This window comes from Myxocyprinus asiaticus, chromosome 38 (genome assembly GCF_019703515.2).
Source record: "Myxocyprinus asiaticus isolate MX2 ecotype Aquarium Trade chromosome 38, UBuf_Myxa_2, whole genome shotgun sequence".
In the NCBI taxonomy this organism is placed as follows: domain Eukaryota; kingdom Metazoa; phylum Chordata; class Actinopteri; order Cypriniformes; family Catostomidae; genus Myxocyprinus; species Myxocyprinus asiaticus.
In genome coordinates, this window is record NC_059381.1 from 2,237,465 (window position 1) to 2,259,027 (window position 21,563).

Here is a 21,563-nt window from a genome sequence, read left to right on the forward strand (position 1 = left end):
GGTAGCCAGCGTCTTTTACCACTGAGCTACCCAGGCCCCCCATTTTGCATACTCTTAAGATTATTTGTGACAATTAGGCAATTAGAAAAAAAAAATACGATATATTATTTAAATTGTAATGTTTGTACATGATAGTATGTTGTAATGCCTTTCATTTATGCTGATTGTTATCATTTTAACCTGAAAATAATACAAAAAAAACAAACAAAAGTGAAGAGAAATTTACTTTCCTACAGTAAAGGAAATGGGCTTAATTGTCATGAAAATATCACAATGCAATATACACCAATCAGCCACAACACTAAAACCACCTGCCTAATATTGTGTAGGTACCCCTCGTGCCACCAAAACAGCTCTGGCCCGTCGAGACATGGACTCCACAAGACCTCTTATGGTGTCCTGTGGTATCTGGCACCAAGATGTTAGCAGCAGATCCTTTAAGTCCTGTAAGTTGTGTGGTGGGGCCTCCATGGCTCAGACTTGTTGGCCCAGCACATCCCATAGATGCTCAATTGGATTGAGATCTGGGGAATTTGGAGGCCAAGTCAACACCTTGAACTCTTTGTCATGCTCCTCAAACCATTCCTGAACAATTTTTGCAGTGTGGCAGGGTGCATTATCCTGCTGAAAGAGGTCACTGCCATCAGGGAATACTGTTGCCATGAAGGGATGTACGTGGTCTGCAACAATCTTTAGGTAGGTGGTACGGGTCAAAGTAACATCCACATGAATGCCAGGACCCAAGGTTTCCCAGCAGAACATCGCCCAGAGCATCACACTGCCTCCACCGGCCTGCCTTCTTCCCATAGTGCATCCTGTTGCCATCACTTCCCCAGATAAACGGTGCACACGTACCCAGCCGTCCACATGATCTAAAAGAAAACATGATTCATCAGACCAGACCACCTTCTTCCATTGCTCCATGGTCCAGTTCTGACGCTCACGTGCCCATTGTAGACGTTTCGCCGGTGGTCAGGGGTCAGCATGGGCACTCTGACTGGTCTGTGGTTACGCAGCCCCATACGCAGCAACCTGTGATGCACTGTGTGTTCTGACACCTTTCTATCATGGCCAGCATTAAGTTTTTCAGCAATTTGTGCTACAGTAGTGTGGAGGTGGGGGCTGATTTGTGAATGGAGAGCGAGATTGGGAGAGGAGAGCAGTAAGGAGTTACACCAGTGGGTAATTTACTAACAGCTGTTCTGTGTTGCAGTGAGAGGTGATAGAGGGGAAGATGAAAGGGAAGATGAGAGCCACAGAGAAAGGAGAGTGACACATGCTTGCTGTGTGTGTGTAAAGATTGCTGTGACACTGAAAGGTGACTTGCACAATAAAAAGATGATAGAAGGTGGAATTTGTGCTTCCTAATTTCAGAGAGAGTTAAAGAACCTGTTACAGTCGTGTCGAAACCTGGGATATTTTTTGAGGAAGCAGTGCCGTCATGGTGTCCTCACCATTTGCCGAAGTCATCAAGACTCTTGCCAGCATCCACCAGACCCAAAATCGGGTCCTTCTGGACTTACGTGCGGAGGAGCAGCGTTTCCAGGTCCTGCTCCAAGCCCAGGCGGAAGAGTGACAGATATTGCGGAGCTTGATGGCCCAGTGGAGTACACCAGCCGCAATCCCAGCCACAGCTATAGCCCCGCTCCACATCACGCTCGTGAAGATGGGGCCACAAGATGATCCAAAGGTAGGCGGCTGAAGCGTGGGGCTGGTTGAACATGCAGTGGGGAGCCCGTTTGCTGCCCTTGCTGTCCGGGGAAACCCAGCTCGCAAACTTCCGGTCACTAACGCTATGGAGTACGCAAACCTAAAACGAGCCATCTTGCAGCGGGTCGGCTGTAATCTAGAACAACACTGACAGCGCTTCCGGACGCTGCATCGGTGAATGCGGTCACCCGTTTGCCTTCGCCCAAGAGCTCCACGATGCCTGTCGGAGGTGGCTGCTGGCAGAAGATCACGACGACAAAGCTGTCATCGACCTCATGGTGCTGGAACAGTTCATCGGCTGGCTACCGAAAGGAATGTCTGAGTGGGTCCAGTATTTTGTTGCTGGGTCCTATATATATAGGAAACCGAAACCAAAAATGCTTTACAGTATATATATACAGTTGAAGTCAGAAGTTTACAAACACTTAGGTTGAAGTCATTAAAACTCATTTTTTACTCACTCCACAGATTTAATATTAGCAAACTATACTTTTGGCAAATCGTTTAGGACATCTACTTTGTGCATGACACAAGTAATTTTACCAACAATTGTTTACACACAGATTGTTTCACTTTTAATTGACTATATCACAATTCCAGTGGGCCAAAAGTTAACTGTGCCTTTAAGCAGCTTGGAAAATTCCAGAAAATTATGTCAAGCCTTTAGACAATTAGCTTCTGATCAGAGGTGAACTGAATTGGAGGTGTACCTGTAGATGTATTTTAAGGCCTACCTTCAAACTCAGTGCCTCTTTGCTTGACATCATGGGAAAATCAAAAGAAATCATCCAAGACCTCAGAAACAAAATTGTGGACCTCCACAAGTCTGGTTCACCCTTGGGAGCAATTTCCAAACGCCTGAAGGTATAAACACCATGGGACACGCAGCCATCATACTGCTCAGGAAGGAGATGCATTCTGTCTCCTAGAGATGAACGTAGTTTGGTGCAAAAAGTGCAAATCAATCCCAGAACAACAGCAAAGGACCTTGTGAAGATGCTGGAGGAAACAGGTAGACAAGTATCTATATCCACAGTAAAACGAGTCCTATATCGATATAACCTGAAAGGCTGCTTAGCAAGGAAGAAGCCACTGCTCCAAAACCACCATAAAAAAGCCAGAATACAGTTTGCAAGTGCACATGGGGACAAAGATCTTACTTTTTGAAGAAATGTACTCTGGTTTGATGAAACAAAAATTGAACTGTTTGGCCATAATGACCATCGTTATGTTTGGAGGAAAAAGGGTGAGGCTTGCAAGCTGAAGAACACCATCCCAACCTTGAAGCATGGGGGTGGCAGCATCATGTTGTGGGGGTGCTTTGCTGCAGGAGGGACTGGTGCACTTCACAAAATAGATGGCATCATGAGGAAGGAAAATTATGTGGATATATTGAAGCAACATCTCAAGACATCAGCCAGAAAGTTAAAGCTCGGTCGCAAATGGGTCTTCCAAATGGACAATGACCCCAAGCATACCTCCAAAGTTGTGGCAAAATAGCTTAAGGACAACAAAGTCAAGGTATTGGAGTGGCCATCACAAAGCCCTGACCTCAGTCTGGAACTGAAAAAACATGTGCAAGCAAGGAGGCCTACAAACCTGACTCAGTTACACCAGTTCTGTCTGGAGGAATGGGTCAAAATTCCAGCAACTTATTTTGAGAAGCTTGTGGAAGGATACCCAAAATATTTGACCCAAGTTAAACAATTTAAAGGCAATGCTACCAAATACTAACAAAGTGTATGTAAACTTCTGACCCACTGGGAATGTTATGAAAGAAATAAAAGCTGAAATAAATCATTCTCTCTACTATTATTCTGACATTTCACATTCTTAAAATAAAGTAGTGATCCTAACTGACCTAAGGACAGGGAATGTTTTCTGCGATTAAATGTCAGGAATTATGAAAAACTGAGTTTAAATGTATTTGGCTACGGTATATGTAAACTTCTGACTTCAACTGTGTGTATATATATATATATATATATATTTATATATATATATATATTACTTATATCTGTCCATCATCCATATTGTCAATATTGTTGTGAGTGGGGGAAAATAGTTTGAGTTTATCTGTGACAGTGTCACTCACTGGTTCAGTTTCAGACAAAAAGCACGAATTTGCCCATTTGCGTGAGAACGTGAGCGGCGGATGCAAACCGGGTTGAAATATGACTAAATCACGAAAAACAAATAACGTTTTAAATGGATTTTAAATAGAAGTAAAAGTACTACTAGAAGCTAGATGTTCACATTACACACATCAAATCAGCAGCTACCCCAAACTTTTCCAAGTTTTCATTATATTGACTTATGAAAGTTATTTCAAGGTAAAACTCTGACTTAGAAAATATTGGTGGCGCTGCCCTTCAATCTAAACATGATACACAAACACATTGACGGACCGTATTGACACGTTTCCTCTGTTGGCAACCGCCCGTCAATTCACCTGCAGTGCGTTACACTAAACTCTCTCACCTGCGGACAAGCTCAATGATCAACAAACAAACAATGACCCCTGTCCGAGAGCTCGATACTCTTCACACGGTTCCACCCTGCAGTGCCATCATGACCAGAACAACACCCGTCACTGTTTATGGGTGTTTATCGATGCCCCTGGGTCTAGATGAGATGCTTTATGATTTTGAGCCTTTCTATCTGCAACTGAACCTCCATCCAACCCCTGGGAGCCCAAGAAAATGAAAGCCCCCACAGATACGCAAAAGAAAATATAGGTTAACAATACAAACAGTACGTTTTTATGTTTCTCCGCCCCTCTAAACCTAGAGCTATCCGCTGTTCACCTGCTGTTTGAAGGTTGTTTTCTTTCCTCATAGGTTTCTGTTGTATTCATGGAATATTTATGTTCTTTGGCTCAGTGATGCTGGGTTGGTTGACCCATCTAAGACCCCCTCTAAACTTGGTAGTAACATTTGCTTTTGTTGAAATGATCGCAAATTGAGATCACAAATATTTGTTCTAATAAAAGCCTCACCACTGACTTTCATAGTATAGAGATATAATATTGTATTTTTGAAATCTCAAGAATCAAGATTTTGACTATTGTTTTTATGTGAATAAAGAAAGGTACATTTTTTGTTTCAACATTATTTGCACTTGTGACCTTTGTTTTGTTGGACAAGAAAAACTAGCTTCATACCATGTGACCACATTTGGTTTTCGACCATTAAAATCGGGTAAAATTGATCAATTTATGCAAGGAGCCACATTTAGAGCCCCAAATCTCTGGCATTTAACCATTTAGAGTCATAAAAATAAAGATACAAAAAGGAAAGTTTGTTCAGAACCAGAATATAAAAGGATATTGAGATATCTTTAATACTTCTTGGAGTTACAGGCACTCCAACTTTGGAAAAACAACAACAACAACAAAAATATTTTTTGTTTTTCCCATTTTTAAACTCACACCATTGGCATATAATGCAACAAGCAGTGTTGAAGTCAACTGATTTTAGTAATAGATCTACCTATCTCTGTGTGAAAATAAAATTATGATACTGACACCTTTCTTAGGTTATTTTTTTGACTTGTAGTTTTGCTCCAAAATCAAAGGCGAGAATTGTCATTTTGACCCCCCCCCCCCTATAAAATAATGGATTACTCCATAACTATTGATTCATGGCACTTCATATTTTGGCTTTTATCAGCATTTATGGCGATCTTTCTTCAGAAAAAGTATTATCAAAATAAAAAATTTCAGCCAGGAAAGTCATGCAGATTTGAAACAACATGAGGCCAAGAAAATTATGACAGAATTTTCACTTTAGGGTGAACTATTCCTTTTTCTCAACTTTTAATAACCTTTTTAACATCAGTAGTCCATTTTAAATGGTCCTGTGGTTTTATGGTACTGTGTTATGGTATCTACAATATAGTTACAGTGATAATGTTACAATCATTCACTCTGTGTTCGATTTCTCACGTCTGTTGGTGTTGTGTAAACTCACCTGGCTGGTGCTTTCTTCATGTGCTCTCCGATGAACGTGGCGTTGGTCATGCCCATCAGTGTGTTAGCTAGCGAGATGACGGACAGCAGGTGCTGCGTGGTAACCGCTCTGGAAATGCCGTAAGTGCCCTTGCCCACAACTTCAGAGACAGAAATTTTGCAGCCCTCCGCGGATCCCTGCGCCAGCTGCCTGAGCAGTGAGTCTTTAAACGTGGGCAGCATCAGGGACATGTGACCGCCCCGAGAGATTAGGCCAAAGGAGATCAGCGTGTGCGGTCTGAGCATGCCCAGTCGGTTCAAACACACGTCGTCGAGTTCTCCGTTCAGGCCCCAGGCGTGCAGGCAGGACATAAAGAGTTTGGCCGTGTCCATGGTGAGATTATACTCCAGCAAACTCAAAGACTTTGACTTCTCCTCGCGACGACGCAGCTCCTCTTCCTCATCTTCGTCTTCATCCAGCAGGTGCTCTTTGATGTTCTCTTTAATGGTCTCTTTCACCTGGACAGATAAGATGAAGGTCATGTGACATGAGTCAAACAGTATTTGGACATGTTTAGAAACACCTAATCATTCTCTATAATTAACATTTTCCACATTATTAAATAATAGTAAAGTCATCAAAACTATGAAATAACACAAATGGAAGTATGGGACTTATCCGTTATAAGGTTTGCACTATCATCAATGTTATTTCTTCATATCAACAGTTTTTTATTCTCTTTTACTTTCCACTGCATCGTACACATTTAAAAAACACATTTAGTTTTGTTTTTAGTACTTTAGCATTGTACTTAATATATTTGTCTACAAAAAACAATTTCAATTAAAAGCAAAAGGTTTTTTGTTTTTTTTAATCAAGATCATATTTTGACTGTTACGGTATTTGGAGAGAAATTTCCATTCAATTCAAAATTTTAAAAACACATTTTTACAATTTAAAAACTGTAATTTAAAACTAACTATTTAAAATTGTGTTAACTACAAAAAAAAAAAAAAAAAAGATGATTAATCACAATAAATTATTTAAACCTATAGAGCGTAAAAATCCCATTCATTTATCCAATAGACGAATTAATTTTTAACGATAACTTATAAACCTTTTAAGACCTACCGTGAGCTATGAGGTTGTTCATCGATGGTATATGCTTCCGTTGAAGCCATTCATCTGCGTTATCTCAACTTCATTGTTTAAAAATCGTGTTTGATAGCATAATTCATGGTAAACAACTACATTACCCATGGTACATCAGAGAAAGATCCACCAATCAGAGAACTGCGGGCAACGAAAACCACAAAACGTGCCTCAGAGCGACCGCGCGCTCCCATGCGCACTGTGAATGAAGTAATCGAGTCGGTGTCTCTTCATCCTTAAACTACTTATATATTTGTACATATCGGCTATTTAGCAATAAAAGTAAAATATATTGTCTCTATACTTATAATCAACAACCTAAAATCAATAGTTTTATATATGCCCTAGTTTTCTATTCGATGACATCATTCGCAATGCTTCATGGGATTGTAGTCTGTGCCCTCATGAAAGACAGTAAGTACACAGCCTTGTACCTTTATCTTTATGTCCGATTTTCAAATACTTTTTCGCCTCAAAACAAAGTTTGTGATGTTGTGATTCACCTCAGAGCTGGTTGGTTTGGTTAATAGTGCACAACTCTTTTATGTAAGATTTTTTTTAAAGTCCAGAACCCAGACGGCTGAAAAAGTGGGCGGGCACTGTTGCACTCTATTGACATCAGGTAAACTAACGATTATTTTGATAATCAACTAATCTAACGATTATTCGAACGATTATTCGACTATTCGGCCGATTATTTTGCACTGATTATTCAGTAGCTCTTAACCGATTATTCAGCTTGTGCCTTGACTTAAAAGGTTGTATTAAATGTGCTTACTAACAATACAGAGGATAAAATCATCTTTTAAAAATACCTCTAAATGACATTCACTGAATAACAAGGGGAAATTCAGTAAAAAAATTCACTGCAAAACAAATCATATTATTATCTATTAAATCCTTAAAACAAGCTACATTTACCTGAGAAGCAACATATGAGATATTTATACTTGTTTTCAGAGAATGTATCTTGAATATAAGTTTATTTTGTATTTAAGAGTATTTTTTTTATTCATTCTTCTGCCAGTGCAGTAAAGAAAAAATATACTCAGAGCTATTCTCTTAAAGCAAGTCTAAATATCTTATATGCTGCTTCTCAGGTAAATGTATCTTGTTTTAAGGATTTTGAGATATTTTAATAAATTTAAATATTAAATATTGCATTCAACATTCTCTGCTAAAAAAAAATTCTTCTGCAGTATAGCTCCTAAAGTAAATGTACGTTGTTTTAAAGGAGTTTTAGATATTATTTTGGAAAACAAGCCAAAAAAGACTATTTTGTTGCAGTGTATATGGGCTAAGACTCTCTCAACTTTCTGTTTACTTCGATCCATTTTTAACTCACGAAAAACAAAGTCTCTCTTCTTAGTATCGCTGATTACCTTCACGATAAGACACACACCATGACACATACAGTATATTATGATTCAATACGTGCGAGGGACGATAACATCGACTAATCGTTTCAGCCCTAATTGTCAGTCCTAATTTACCAATAATGCTATATATTCATTTCTACCCACAATGCAAATCAGTCTCCTCCCCTTTCTCTTAACCCTTTAGGGTGTTTTTAAAGAAACAAGGAGGGTCAAGTGTTTGGTATGAGTTTAAAGAAAACTTCAAATTTTTTAATAATATAGATTATGATATATTAAAAGACTCTCAGCCTAAGACAATTCAGAAAAATAATACAAAAACTTAAGCCAAAAATGTTACTTTTCTTTCTTATTTTTCTTATTTGACATTTTATATCTCTGGGTGTAAATAAGGTGGCTCTGAAAAACTGCTTTTGTTTTGTTTCCAATCATGTCAACTGTATCCGAGATCAATTTTGTGTTGATACGACAAAGCAATAAAAATTTTTATTATGGGGTCCAAAAACGTCTCCATGTGTCCAAAAATATTTCCAAACAAATAAAACATAATAATTGAACATAAGAACTAATTACACATGCAAACACAACAATGACTAAAGGTTTGTATAGCATGCAGACATGATTTTAGTAATGAGATTTCACAGAATGAGTTTCATTCTGTGTCATTTGAGTCATCATTGAGTCTGTGTCTTGTATTTGGCGCCATCTCCTGGTGGCCATATGCAACACTGTGCTTCATGTGGATTATCTAATGATCTATGCATCCCATTACCTTGTGGCTCGTTTGAAAGATAATCACCTCCTCTAATGGTATGTGATTTTTATGTTCCGTTTATTTTTTGTGAAGTTATAAGTGAAAACGCTGCATATAAGCAACACCAACATAATTGTCAAAGATATATACTTAGCTATTACTCACAATATTTTTGTCTGTGAGTAACACAAAGACCCTTCGAGAGCTTTCCAACAACATATGACACATGGCTATTTGATCAATTTGATGTATTTACTGATTGCAACAATATGTACAGTGCAATTTCTTTTTATACATTACCAAAACAGAACACTTCTGATTTGTCTGCAAGTTTCAAAGCACTTGTTCAGTTTTGGTGATAATGACTACATGCATTGGAAACTAGAGCTTTTAAGCTTTTAAATGATACCTATTTTGTATTGGTCAAGACTGTAGTTATTAATATACCGTATTGATTTTTCTTTTTCTAGCAGGCCCGACAGCAGGCTTAAAGATTTAAACTCCACCCCTTTTCTCTGACCTGTTTGAAGATCTTATTGGCCAGGAAGGATCCGCCTTTATCCGCCCCACCGGGTGCTTTCTGCAGTGTTTCGGGAGAGACGAGGGTGGGGTTTGGGCGCTGAGCTTCTTCCGTCAGTAACTGGATGATAACAGCTTCCACATCGAAAAACAACACGTGCATGTCGGGATCCGTGACGTTGGTCTTCATCGCCTGGACAACCAGCGAGTTATGCGAGTATTTGGGAAGGTTTCCCTACAGGAGGAGAAAACAAGTTAAAGTCGACAAGAAAAAGCATTTGCAATTCAGGATAATGAATCTTGCAAAATAAGACCAGAAAAATGCATTTAACAAGTAAAAGGGTTCAATGTTGACTTAAAACAAAGAAAGATTAAACATTAATTTAAACCATCTGTAAAACAGGCACAGAGATTTTGAGTTAGTATTTGAAATGTGATATAACAACATCGTGTACAGTCATCGATCCAAAGCAAACCTAGTCTTAAAATGAACAACTTTACAAGAGACTGCAAGAAAAATGTGTTTGAAACAATCTTTACTGGAGATGTTGAAACAACAAAGAGTTCTGGTCAATGATTTTGCTCCAGCAGTTGTTAAACTGTCTATGATGAGAAAGAAAAGGCCAGAACTGTAAATGTAAAACAAGAGAAAGTGACAAAGTTTAAGGGAAAGTAAAGACATGGGCAGTTCATATTTCACCCCAAAAACATAGGAAAAGAAGTTATATCTTGCATAAAAAATATTTAATACTATACACAATGCAAAAAAAAATCTCATGGTCCTAAAAACAAGCATATTTAATTTTTTCCACAAAATATAATTTCTAATTTCTTTCTTCTGATTTTGGGGTGAAATATGATCTGGACCTGTTCTTGGCATGTTTGCGTTAGATTCACACACGCAAAGACACTTGAGATTCACTCAAAGTCATTCTATTGAATTTGGCAACGTACTTTTTTTTTTCTCATTGTTGTCATTTAGCAGATGCTTTTTATCAAGCTTAAAATGCAGCTCATTATAACAGCACTAATTACAAAGTGCTCTTCAAAGCCATTCTTCAAAAGTTCCTCGAGATAATGTTTTTATTTGATGATGTGTGTAATCATCTCTAATGGTCATTAAGCCTCCAGCATTCATTTCAACTCATCTGCTTTCAGTCGGGCTCGTATTAAATAGCGAGCTTGCTAATTGTTATTCAATGTTGATTTGATGACCAAAGCACCTGCGATCCATAAGAAACATCAGAGAGGATGTTTACGACTGGTCCGTTTTAGATGCACATCAATCCAGCGATTCACTTTCTAACCAACATTTATCTGACTTTTGTTGAAGTGTGAAGTTTGAAAATAGGGTTTAATAACAAAATAAGAATCAAAAGATAAATACAGGCATTAATGATGCAAAGGTTAAATAAACCAATTAAGGGCACTGTGCGTGCAATCTCAGACACGGTACAAAGTGTAGTGACCACTGTCTCTAGACATGGCTTGGGACCCTCCTTCAAAAAAATAAATTGAAAGTTTGATCAAGTTGTAAAGTAATATCATACCTCTCCAAAACAAGCCACATGATTTGAGGTATCATTCATGTCTGGCGCACAAACACTGCTGGACCACTTACATGCTGAACGTTTAATACTTATGGTTAGAGGCTTTATCAAATCAGAATAGACCGAATTATGAGCAATAGTAATAGTAAATAGAATAAAGGACACAACAGAGAGAATACAGTAAACAGAACAGAATAGACAGAACTAAATAGACCGAACAGAATAGATTAGAATAGACAGAAAATAATAGAATAGATTAGAATGGAATAGAACAGAACAGAACAGTACAGAACAGACTAGAATAGAATAGAAAAGGAATAGAACAGAGAAGACAGAACAGTATACAATAAAATAGAATAATAATAGAACAGAATGGAAGAGAACAAAACAGTACAGAAGACCAGAAAAGAACAGAATAGACTTAAAGGAATAGTTCACCCAAAATTATAAATTCTCTCGTAATTCACTTACCCTGATGTGTTTGACACAAATGAAGATAGAGCTCTGACAGGTCCACATGGGTGCCAGCACTCTGACGTTTAGGCAGCATAAAAGTAATCCACACGACTCCAGTCGATCAATGAATGTCTTCTGAAGCGAATCGATAGGTTTATGTAAGAAACAAGTCGATGATTAAAACATTTTTAACTTTAAATCGGCGCTTCCATCCAGGTCTCTGACGCTGTTTGAAATGACCGAACTTTCGCGTGACGCTCTTCATTTGTAAATAACCGGCGCTTACATCACGCTTCGCATCAGCTGCTGGCAGGACGCGCTTTTTAAAAGTTAATAACATTTTAATTATCGATTTATTTTTTACACAAACGTATCGATTCGCTGCAGAAGACATTCATTGATCGATTGGAGTCATGTGGTTTACTTTTATGCTGCCTTTTGGTCCATCAAAGTGCTGGCACCCGTGTACTTCTATTATAAGGACCTGACAGAGCTCTATCTTCTTCTAAAAATCTTCATTTGTGTTCTGCTGAAGAAAGACAGTCATACACATCTGGGATGGAATCAGGGTAAGTGAATAATGAGAGGATTTTCATTTTTGGGTGAACTATTCCTTTAACAGAATAGAACAAAACTCTGAATCACAGAACAGATCAAATACAACAGAACACAAACAAACAAAATAGACCAGAACTGAATAAAATAGACAGAGCAAAATAGATAGAACAGAACAGATCAAATAGAACAGAACAGAATAGAACAGTCAGAACAGAACAGACAGAACTAATTAGATAGTGCAAAACAGACTAAATAGACAGAAAAGAATAGAATAGGAATAGAACAGAGTAGACAAAACAGCATATAATAGAATAGAGTAATAATAGAACAGAATAGAACAAAACAGTACAGAAGACAGAAAAGAACAGAATAGACTAAATAGAACAGAACACAAAACAGAATAGGCAGAGCTAAACAGACTGAACAGAATAGAAACAAATAGAATAGAAACAAAAGAAAAGAACAGCTCAAATACAATAGAACACAACCAAACTAAATAGAACAGAACAGATCAAATAGAACAGACAGAAAAGAACAAAACAGTACCAGATTAACAGAACGGAACAGACAGAACTAAATAGACAGAACAGAACAGAACAGAACACAATAGAAAGAACAAAACAGACAGGACTAAATAGACAGAACGGAACAGAACAGAACACAATAGACAGAACAGAACAGACAGAACGGAACAGAACACAAAAGACAGAACAAAACAGATAGGCCTAAATAGACAGAACGGAAAAGAACAGAACACAATAGACAGAACAAAACAGACAGAACTAAATAGACAGAACAGAACAGACAGGACTAAATAGACAGAATGGAACAGAACAGAACACAATAGACAGAACAGAACACAATAGACAGAACAAAACAGACAGGCCTAAATAGACAGAACGGAACAGAACAGAACACAATAGACAGAACAAAACAGACAGAACTTAATAGACAGAATGGAACAGAACAGAACACAATAGACAGAACAGAACACAATAGACAGAACAAAACAGACAGGCCTAAATAGACAGAACGGAACAGAACAGAACACAATAGACAGAACAAAACAGACAGAACTAAATAGACAGAACAGAACAGACAGGACTAAATAGACAGAACAGAACAGAACACAACAGACAGAACAAAACAGACAGGCCTAAATAGACAGAATGGAACAGAACAGAACAGAACACAATAGACAGAACAGAACACAATAGACAGAACAAAACAGACAGGACTAAATAGACAGAACAGAACAGAACACAATAGACACAACAAAACAGACAGAACTAAATAGACAGAACAGAACAGAACACAATAGACAGAACAGAACAGAACACAATAGACAGAACAGAACAGAACACAATAGACAGAACAAAACAGACAGGACTTAATAGACAGAATGGAACAGAACAGAACACAATAGACAGAACAAAACAGACAGGACTAAATAGACAGAACAAAACAGAAAAGAACACAATAGACAGAACAGAACAGAACAGAACACAATAGACAGAACAAAACAGACAGAACTAAATAGACAGAACAGAACAGACAGGACTAAATAGACAGAACAGAACAGAACACAATAGACAGAACAAAACAGACAGGCCTAAATAGACAGAATGGAACAGAACAGAACACAATAGACAGAACAGAACACAATAGACAGAACAAAACAGACAGGACTAAATAGACAGAACAGAACAGAACACAATAGACAGAATAAAACAGACAGAACTAAATAGACAGAACAGAACAGAACACAATAGACAGAACAAAACATACAGGCCTAAATAGACAGAACGGAACAGAACAGAACACAATAGACAGAACAAAACAGACAAGACTAAATAGACAGAACAGAACAGAACAGAACACAATAGACAGAACAAAACAGACAGGACTAAATAGACAGAACAAAACAGAAAAGAACACAATAGACAGAACAGAACAGAACAGAACACAATAGACAGAACAAAACAGACAGGACTAAATAGACAGAACTAAATAGACAGAATGGAACAGAACAGAACTAAATAGACAGAACAGAACACAATAGACAGAACAAAACAGACAGAACTAAATAGAACAGAACAGAACAGAAAAGAACACAATAGACAGAACAAAACAGAAAAGAACACAATAGACAGAACAAAACAGACAGAACTAAATAGACAGAACTAAATAGACAGAACAGAACAGAACACAATAGACAGAACAAAACAGACAGAACTAAATAGAACAGAACAGAACACAATAGACAGAACAAAACAGACAGAACGGAACAGAACACAATAGACAGAACAAAACAGACAGAACTAAACAGACAGAACACAACCAAACAAAATAGAAAAGAATGGGATAAAATAGAATAAAATAGATCAAACAGAACAGTACAGAACAGACAGAACTAAATAGACAGAACAGAACAAAGCAGTACAGAACAGACTAGAATAGAATAGAACAGAGTAGACAGAACAGTATATAATAGAATAGAATAATAATAGAACTAAATAGAACAGAACACAAATCAGAATCACAGAACAGAATAGGCAGAACTTAATAGACTGAACAGAAGAAAATAGAACAGAATAGAAACAAAAAAGAACAGATCAAATACAACAGATCACAACCAAACAAAATAGAACAGAAGAGAATAAAATAGACAGAACAGAATAGATCAAATAGAACACAACAGTACTGAATAGACAGAACGGAACAGAACAAAACACAATAGACAGAACAGAATGTACCAAACAGAACAGAACCCAACAGAATACAATATGTCAATTTTTGACCCTCAGAATTCACTGCTGTGGGTCTCAGTGGCACATTTCTGTCTGTCTGATTGACACTGTTGAGTGTTCAAGAATGGGCACTTAAATGATAGTCACCTGTGTGTGTGTGTGTGTGTGTGTGTGTGTGTGTGTGTGTGTGTGTGTGTGTGTATATTTCCTTCTCTCCTTTAGCTCTGTTTCACTTCTGCTCAGACAGTGTTTCCAACACTAGAAACACACACTGCATTCATTAGGACTAAGAGCGCTCTGTCCCAGCATCACTCTGGACTATTTTTAACACATCAGATGAGATGAGATTCATTACAGGACACCTGATCTCAGATCAGCTTTCTCAGACACATTCTGCAGGACTAAAGACACATGCCTTAGATTTCAGCAGTCATCATATGATGCTTTCAACAATTCTTTCAATCTGAATATTACTGCAGAGTGCATTAGACGAATTTAGGGCTTCAAAATAACACACATATACAGGACGTGTAGTACCTTGTGAAGCCTAGAACTTGAAAAATGAATATGCTTGTGAAGCATTTCTATTAAAGGGTATTGCAGACTTTCACTGAAAAAAACGATGATGGCATCATGTAATCACACAAACAAAGTCATCCAGTATTTCTAAGTGCCTGTGTGTAATTGTCTGCTCATGAAAGCACACTGCCCTCTAGAGGAGATTTTATACTTCTGCTGTTAAACAGAGAGAGACGCACTTGTTTTCTCTTTCTGATAGCATTTTCCAATTTACATACTATCCAAACTATTTAGTATTTAAGTTGTGGTTAATGCAAACAATGCAAAACATTACAATGGTCCTCAAAAATAGGCTTCATTTTCATTATGCAAAATATATTATTTTTTTCCTTTGAGTTTGGTCTTGGTGAGATTTACCCAATAACACTGTACAGCTGTGACATTTCAAGACAGACAGTTAAATGAATGTGTTTCCGAACTCTCACAGATGCATTTGCTTATATGTTTAAAAAATACACTTTTGAAAGCCATTCAGAATTAATCTAACGCAATCTGACACAATAGCTCACTGCAGTATTAGTAAACAGAGTGAGAAAAGTGTGTGTTTACAAGTGTGCATTAAAATCAACGCTAGCAGACGAGTGTGTCAATGAAAAAAAAATGTTTACAAACACACAAACTACAGAAACAAAACAGCTGGCCATTATTAAATCAATACACACACACATACACACACAAGGGTAAAACAAACACACTTTCACTCACAAACAATTTAACAATGTCAAAAATGCCACACAGCACAAGGACACTTTTTATATGTATAAAAACACCACAAAAAAAGCTAAACAGAGACATAAGTGTTCATTTTAACAAAATATTTTAGCTAAGGAACGCTGACATGAAGCACACAGGACAATTTAGACATTATGACAGAGTTGTTGTTTCTTAGCTAATGACACAAAACTTAAATAAGCATAAAAATGCATAGCATTAACAAATATTGAGTAAAACAACCTGTAAAATTACTTTAACCCTTTAAGGTCTGAAGGTGTTTTTAAAGATTCCCTGTTTCAGTGGCATCCCCAAAATTAAACGCTTATAACTCATTTAGCTTTTAAGCCAAAAATGTACTATTTTTTCTAATTTGACATTATATATCTCTGGGTGTAAATAAGGCAGCTCCGAAAAACTGCTTTTGTTTTGTTCCCAATCATGTCAACTTTATCTGAGAAAAATGTGGTGTTGATACGACAAAGCAATCGAATGTTATAACATTACAAATATAATTTATCATAGAGTCCAAAAGCTTCTCCAAACAAATAAAACATAATAATTGAACATAATTGAACATCATTACACATGCAAACACAACAATGACTAAAGGTTTGTATAGCATGCAGACATGATTTTACTAATGAGATTTTACAGAATGAGTTTCATTCTGTGCCATTTGAGTCATCATTGAGTCTGTGTCATATATTTGGCGCCATCTCCTGGTGGCCATATATAACATTGTGCTTCATGTGGTTTATCTAATGATCTATGCATCAGATTATCTTGTGTGTGGGCTCGTTTGAAAGATAATCACCTCCTCTAAATAATGGTATGATATTTTGTGTTCTGTTTATTTTTCGTAAAGTTACAAGCGAAAACTCGGCATATGATCAACATCAACATAACTGTCAAAAACATACTTGGCTATTGCTCGCTATATTTTTGTCTATGAGTAAAACAAATGGACTGGTTGTATTCTACACTTGAGAGCTTTCCAACAACATATGACACATGGTTATTTGATCAGTTTGATATTTTTATTGATTGCAATAATATGAACAGTGCAATTTTGTTTCGAATTTGGCCAAAACGAGGTATCTTTGAAGGCAGCATAACCCCGCTGACCACATTCTGCATAGGGAGCACAAACATGATGCCTTTAAATGCTGCCTACAGAGGCAGCTTACTAGTTTTGGAACAGAATGAGAGAGAGAGAGAGAGAGAGAGAGAGAGAGAGAGAGAGAGAGACAGAGACAGGTCTATAGTCGGGGAGTGTGATTGCTGGTGGTTATGTATCATTACCTCAGATGGGTGTGTTTGTGTCCAATAGACGCTCAGCGAATGAACAATAATGACAGATCTCCTTCAGACTACTCTGTCATTTGACCATCAGTATCTCACAATAGATGAGGAACTGTGTGTATAAGACGATTCTGACACATACACACACACACGCACACGCGCACACGCACACACACACACACACACACACACACACACACACACACACACTCTCTGGCGAGCATCACTATTACCATTGCTCATAGCTGGCATTATTGATTTGAACAAACTAAGTATTATGCTTCATTAAACCAATCAAAAGAAGCTGGGGGTGGAGCAAGCACCTTGAGTGTTTACTGTAACATTTGATTGCTACAGTGTTTTATTTCTTATTAATAACTTTGATAACTGGTGACAAACGTGTCTCAAGTGTTTGAATGCATCCAGTGTACACACCCTCTAAAACACACACTGTTCTCACCTTGTCAGCGTTGTCGGCCGCGAGCAGGTTGGTGGCGAGCGTCTGGAGTTTGTGTTGTGCCATGTTCTTGAGCGCGGCGAGACTGCGGCGGGTCATGGCCTGTTTCAGATTCACTGCGGGGTGATTGAGAGAGTCCAGCGCCGCGGGTACCACCTCATCACACGCGTTCAGTATCTCCACTGCAGTGATGCCCATCACACATCGGTCCAGAGCTCCTGATAAATGCGCAAACAAATATATAAATACACACATGAAACAGTCCAGATCTACTTGTCTGTCTATCTATCTGTCTAACTATCCATCAATCAAAATTGTCCCACCTGGCACAGCCTGAACACCAGATAAACCCATTACACTCATTACACTGTGTGTGTGTTTCCTGTTCTACTCAGCTCTTATAATACACGGCTGTAAGGGGATAAATAAAACACTCGTGTGTAATGCAGCAGGAAAGAGAGACAGAGAAAGAGAGAAAGAGAGAGAGAGAGACCTTAAGTGTCTCAGTCATGTCCTCTAACAGGACACCTTTAGCAAATAATTTTTTCTTGTTTTAAGCATTAATCCCACTAAACTTTGTTCCATTTGCTTTTCAATCAAGACAAAACATCTTACATCATTTTGCTTGTTTAAATGTATCTTGTTTAAAAACTTTTAGACAAAAATTCAACACAGCTGAAAACATAGTAATGAACAGCAGTAGTTTACTAAATGTAACATTGTTAAATTATCGTACAGGGATGCACAAGGAAATTAATTGGTGAGTAGATTTTTGAACCGTTTCATTTAAATCAGGGGTTTTCAAACTGTTTAATGCCAAACCCCCAATAATGATGTTTCCCTTGCGAGGGACCCCTTTCCTAAACTATAAAGGCAGCTACAGTATACATTTTTATTTACACTGACCCATTTTTACTCTCCAAGGAAAAATACTGATAATAATAATAATAGTTACAATTTTGTTTCTGATATTAAATAATTCGCTTTTATTTTTTTCTACCCAATATTAGAGAATTTTTATATATATATATATATATATATATATATATATATATATATATATATATATTATATTTACATATGAATATTTGTATAGCATTTTTGCAGTAATCATTGTTCTAAAGCAGTTTTACAGGAAATTGTGCTATTCAACCACTGAGCAAGCTAAGAACAATAGTGTTGATTAAAAAATTCTCTATGTACAATACCGGTATGTATGTATACACTGATGAGCCAAAACATTATGAGCACTCACAGGTGAAGCAAATACATTGATCATCTCCTAACAAGGCCACATGTCAAGGTCTGTGTAGATTAGATGATAAGCGAACAATCAGTTCTTGTAGTCAAAGTGTTGAATGCAGGAGAAATGGGCAGGAGTAAAGACCTGAGCAACTTTGACAAGGTCCAAATTGTTATGGCCAGACGACTGGGTCAGAGCATCTCTGAAACGACAAGGCTTGTGGGGTGCTCCTGGTCAGCAGTGGTGAGTACCTACCGACAGTGGTCCGAGGAGGGACAAACCACAAACCGGTGACAGGGTGTCAGGTGCCCAAGGCTCATCGATGCATGAGGGCAATGAAGGCTATCCCATCTGGTCCGAACTGACAGAAGGTCTATTGTGGCACAAGTCACAGAAAATTTTAATGATGGTTATGGGAGGAATGTGTCACAACACATAGTGCATCACACCCTGCTGCGTATGGGGCTGTGTAGACGCAGACTGGTCAGAGTGCCCATGATGACCCCTGTTCACTGTTAAAAGCACCTACAAAGGGCACCCGAGCATCAGAACTGGACATTGGAGCAGTGGAAGAAGGTCATCTGGTCTGATGAGTCTTCTTTTCTTTTACATCATGTGGACGGCCGTGTACGTGTGCACCGTTTACCTGGTGAAGTGATGGCACCGGGATGCACTCTGGGAAGACGACAAGCCGGCGGAGGGAGTGTGATGCTCTGGGAAATGTTCTGCTGGGAAACCCTGGGTCCGGCCATTCATGTGGATGTCAATTTGACACGTACCACCTTACCTAAACATTGTTGCAGACCAGGTACACCCCTTCATGGCAATGGTGTTCCCGATGGCAAAGGCCTCTTTCAGCAGGATAATGCACCCTGCCACACTGCACACATTGTTCAGGAATGGTTTGAGGAACATGATGAATTCGATCCGATTGAGCATCTGTGGGATGTGCTGGACCAACAAGTCCGATCCACGGCAGCTCCATCTCGCAACTTACAGGACTTAAAGGATCTGCTGCTAATGTCTTGGTGCCAGATACAACAGGACACCTTCAGGGGTCTTGTAGAGTCCATACCTCGGCAGGTCTGCGTGTGCCCAAAAGCATTTTAGGCAGGTGGTCATAATCTTTTGGCTCATATATATATATATGCTGTTGGTCCCTGGACCCCATTTTGAAAACCCCTGCATTTAAATTAACTGTACGAACAAACTGATTCAATCAAATGAATCAGACTTCCCAATGCTTTAATGAGAGACACACGGACATTTGAGGTGATAGTGTTTGACTTTTATATCAGTCTGCTCAGCTGTAAAGCTTGTACGCAGTACAATGTAACAAAAAATAGCATTTTGTTACACTACACCAACACTTGTTGGAAAAAGTAGCTTGTTACTGGAAAAGAAACTCTGTCGTTAAAACAGCTGAAATATTGTCACACTGACAAATGTTGTTACGTTAGTAGTGTCGTTACTTTTAGTTATTTACTCCCTAACACTGGGTTTCCTTTGGTCTAAGTGGGATTAGACTCTATGACCATAGTCAAAAGTACAAAAGATTTCTGACCCCCAACCTCTAAACCCTGACCCCAGGCTCACCTGTGTCCATCTGCCACACGTAGACGGATCCGTCTGAACATCCGACCACCAAATAATCATCACACGGCCTCCATTTGATCACCTGGATGGGGAACAGATGCCTTGAGGCCAACATGATGCACTTCCTCTCTCTCAGACTCAACAGACCCACGGAGTGATCGCTGGCCACAGAACACACACAATGCTGCACACGCGTCTACAGACACACACACAGAGAATGAGAAAAGATCATTTCACTTTCATGAACATCAATGACAGATTTTTCATTTTTAGAAGCAATCCCTTTAACAAAAAAGACAGGTAATTTCCATACTAACCATTGTTCAAACATAACATTCATTTTGTCAGATATCATGACTGTTTAAAATCAAAGATATATCTGATATCATTCCCTCTCTAAATCGATTCTGCCTCGCTTCATTCATTCTGAATAAAACAGCTGCTGTCAGCGACTCATAAAATGCCAACAACGCCGTCTACGCGAACTAAATAACAACCGAAAAGTCAAGAGGGAGTCGAAACCTGCCAACAATGAAATTGGAAATGATATCAGTGAGAATCAAATTAAAAAACAGAGCAGAGTGCTGCACTTAAGGTCACTCGCCGCTTGTGTTACACACCGAATCCCGCAACAAAGGTCAACCATGACTTACGGGGAGACTCGAACTGTTTCCATGACAACAGCAAAGTCTGTTCTTTTCATTACGTTTCGTAGGCTTTCGTAGCCTCTTTGCCTGACATTTAGCATTAAAAGTTTCTGTCTAATTGGTCACCAAGATGAAACTTGAGGGATTAGAAATTCTGTTGCTGTCTTACACTGCATAAAACTTTAGTAGAGAAGTAGAGAAGGAAGAGCTTGTGCATGTGTGTGTGTGTTGACAGGTGATGTTCTGAAGT

The 21,563-nt window shown here is 38.3% G+C and overlaps 1 protein-coding gene across 3 annotated transcripts in view; it reads right to left on the minus strand.

Annotated features, from left to right (window-relative positions):
- Window positions 1-21,563, minus strand: part of LOC127429231 (WD repeat-containing protein 7-like) — a 157,041-nt gene that overhangs the window by 109,591 nt on the left and 25,887 nt on the right. For all 3 annotated transcript variants that reach the window (XM_051678125.1, XM_051678124.1, XM_051678123.1), the window contains 4 exons: window positions 20,667-20,862; window positions 17,831-18,045; window positions 9,463-9,696; window positions 5,682-6,178 (listed from right to left, as the gene is read on the minus strand). In XM_051678125.1, the coding sequence (XP_051534085.1) occupies window positions 5,682-6,178; window positions 9,463-9,696; window positions 17,831-18,045; window positions 20,667-20,862 (1,142 nt within the window). The remainder of the gene's footprint in view (window positions 1-5,681; window positions 6,179-9,462; window positions 9,697-17,830; window positions 18,046-20,666; window positions 20,863-21,563) is intronic.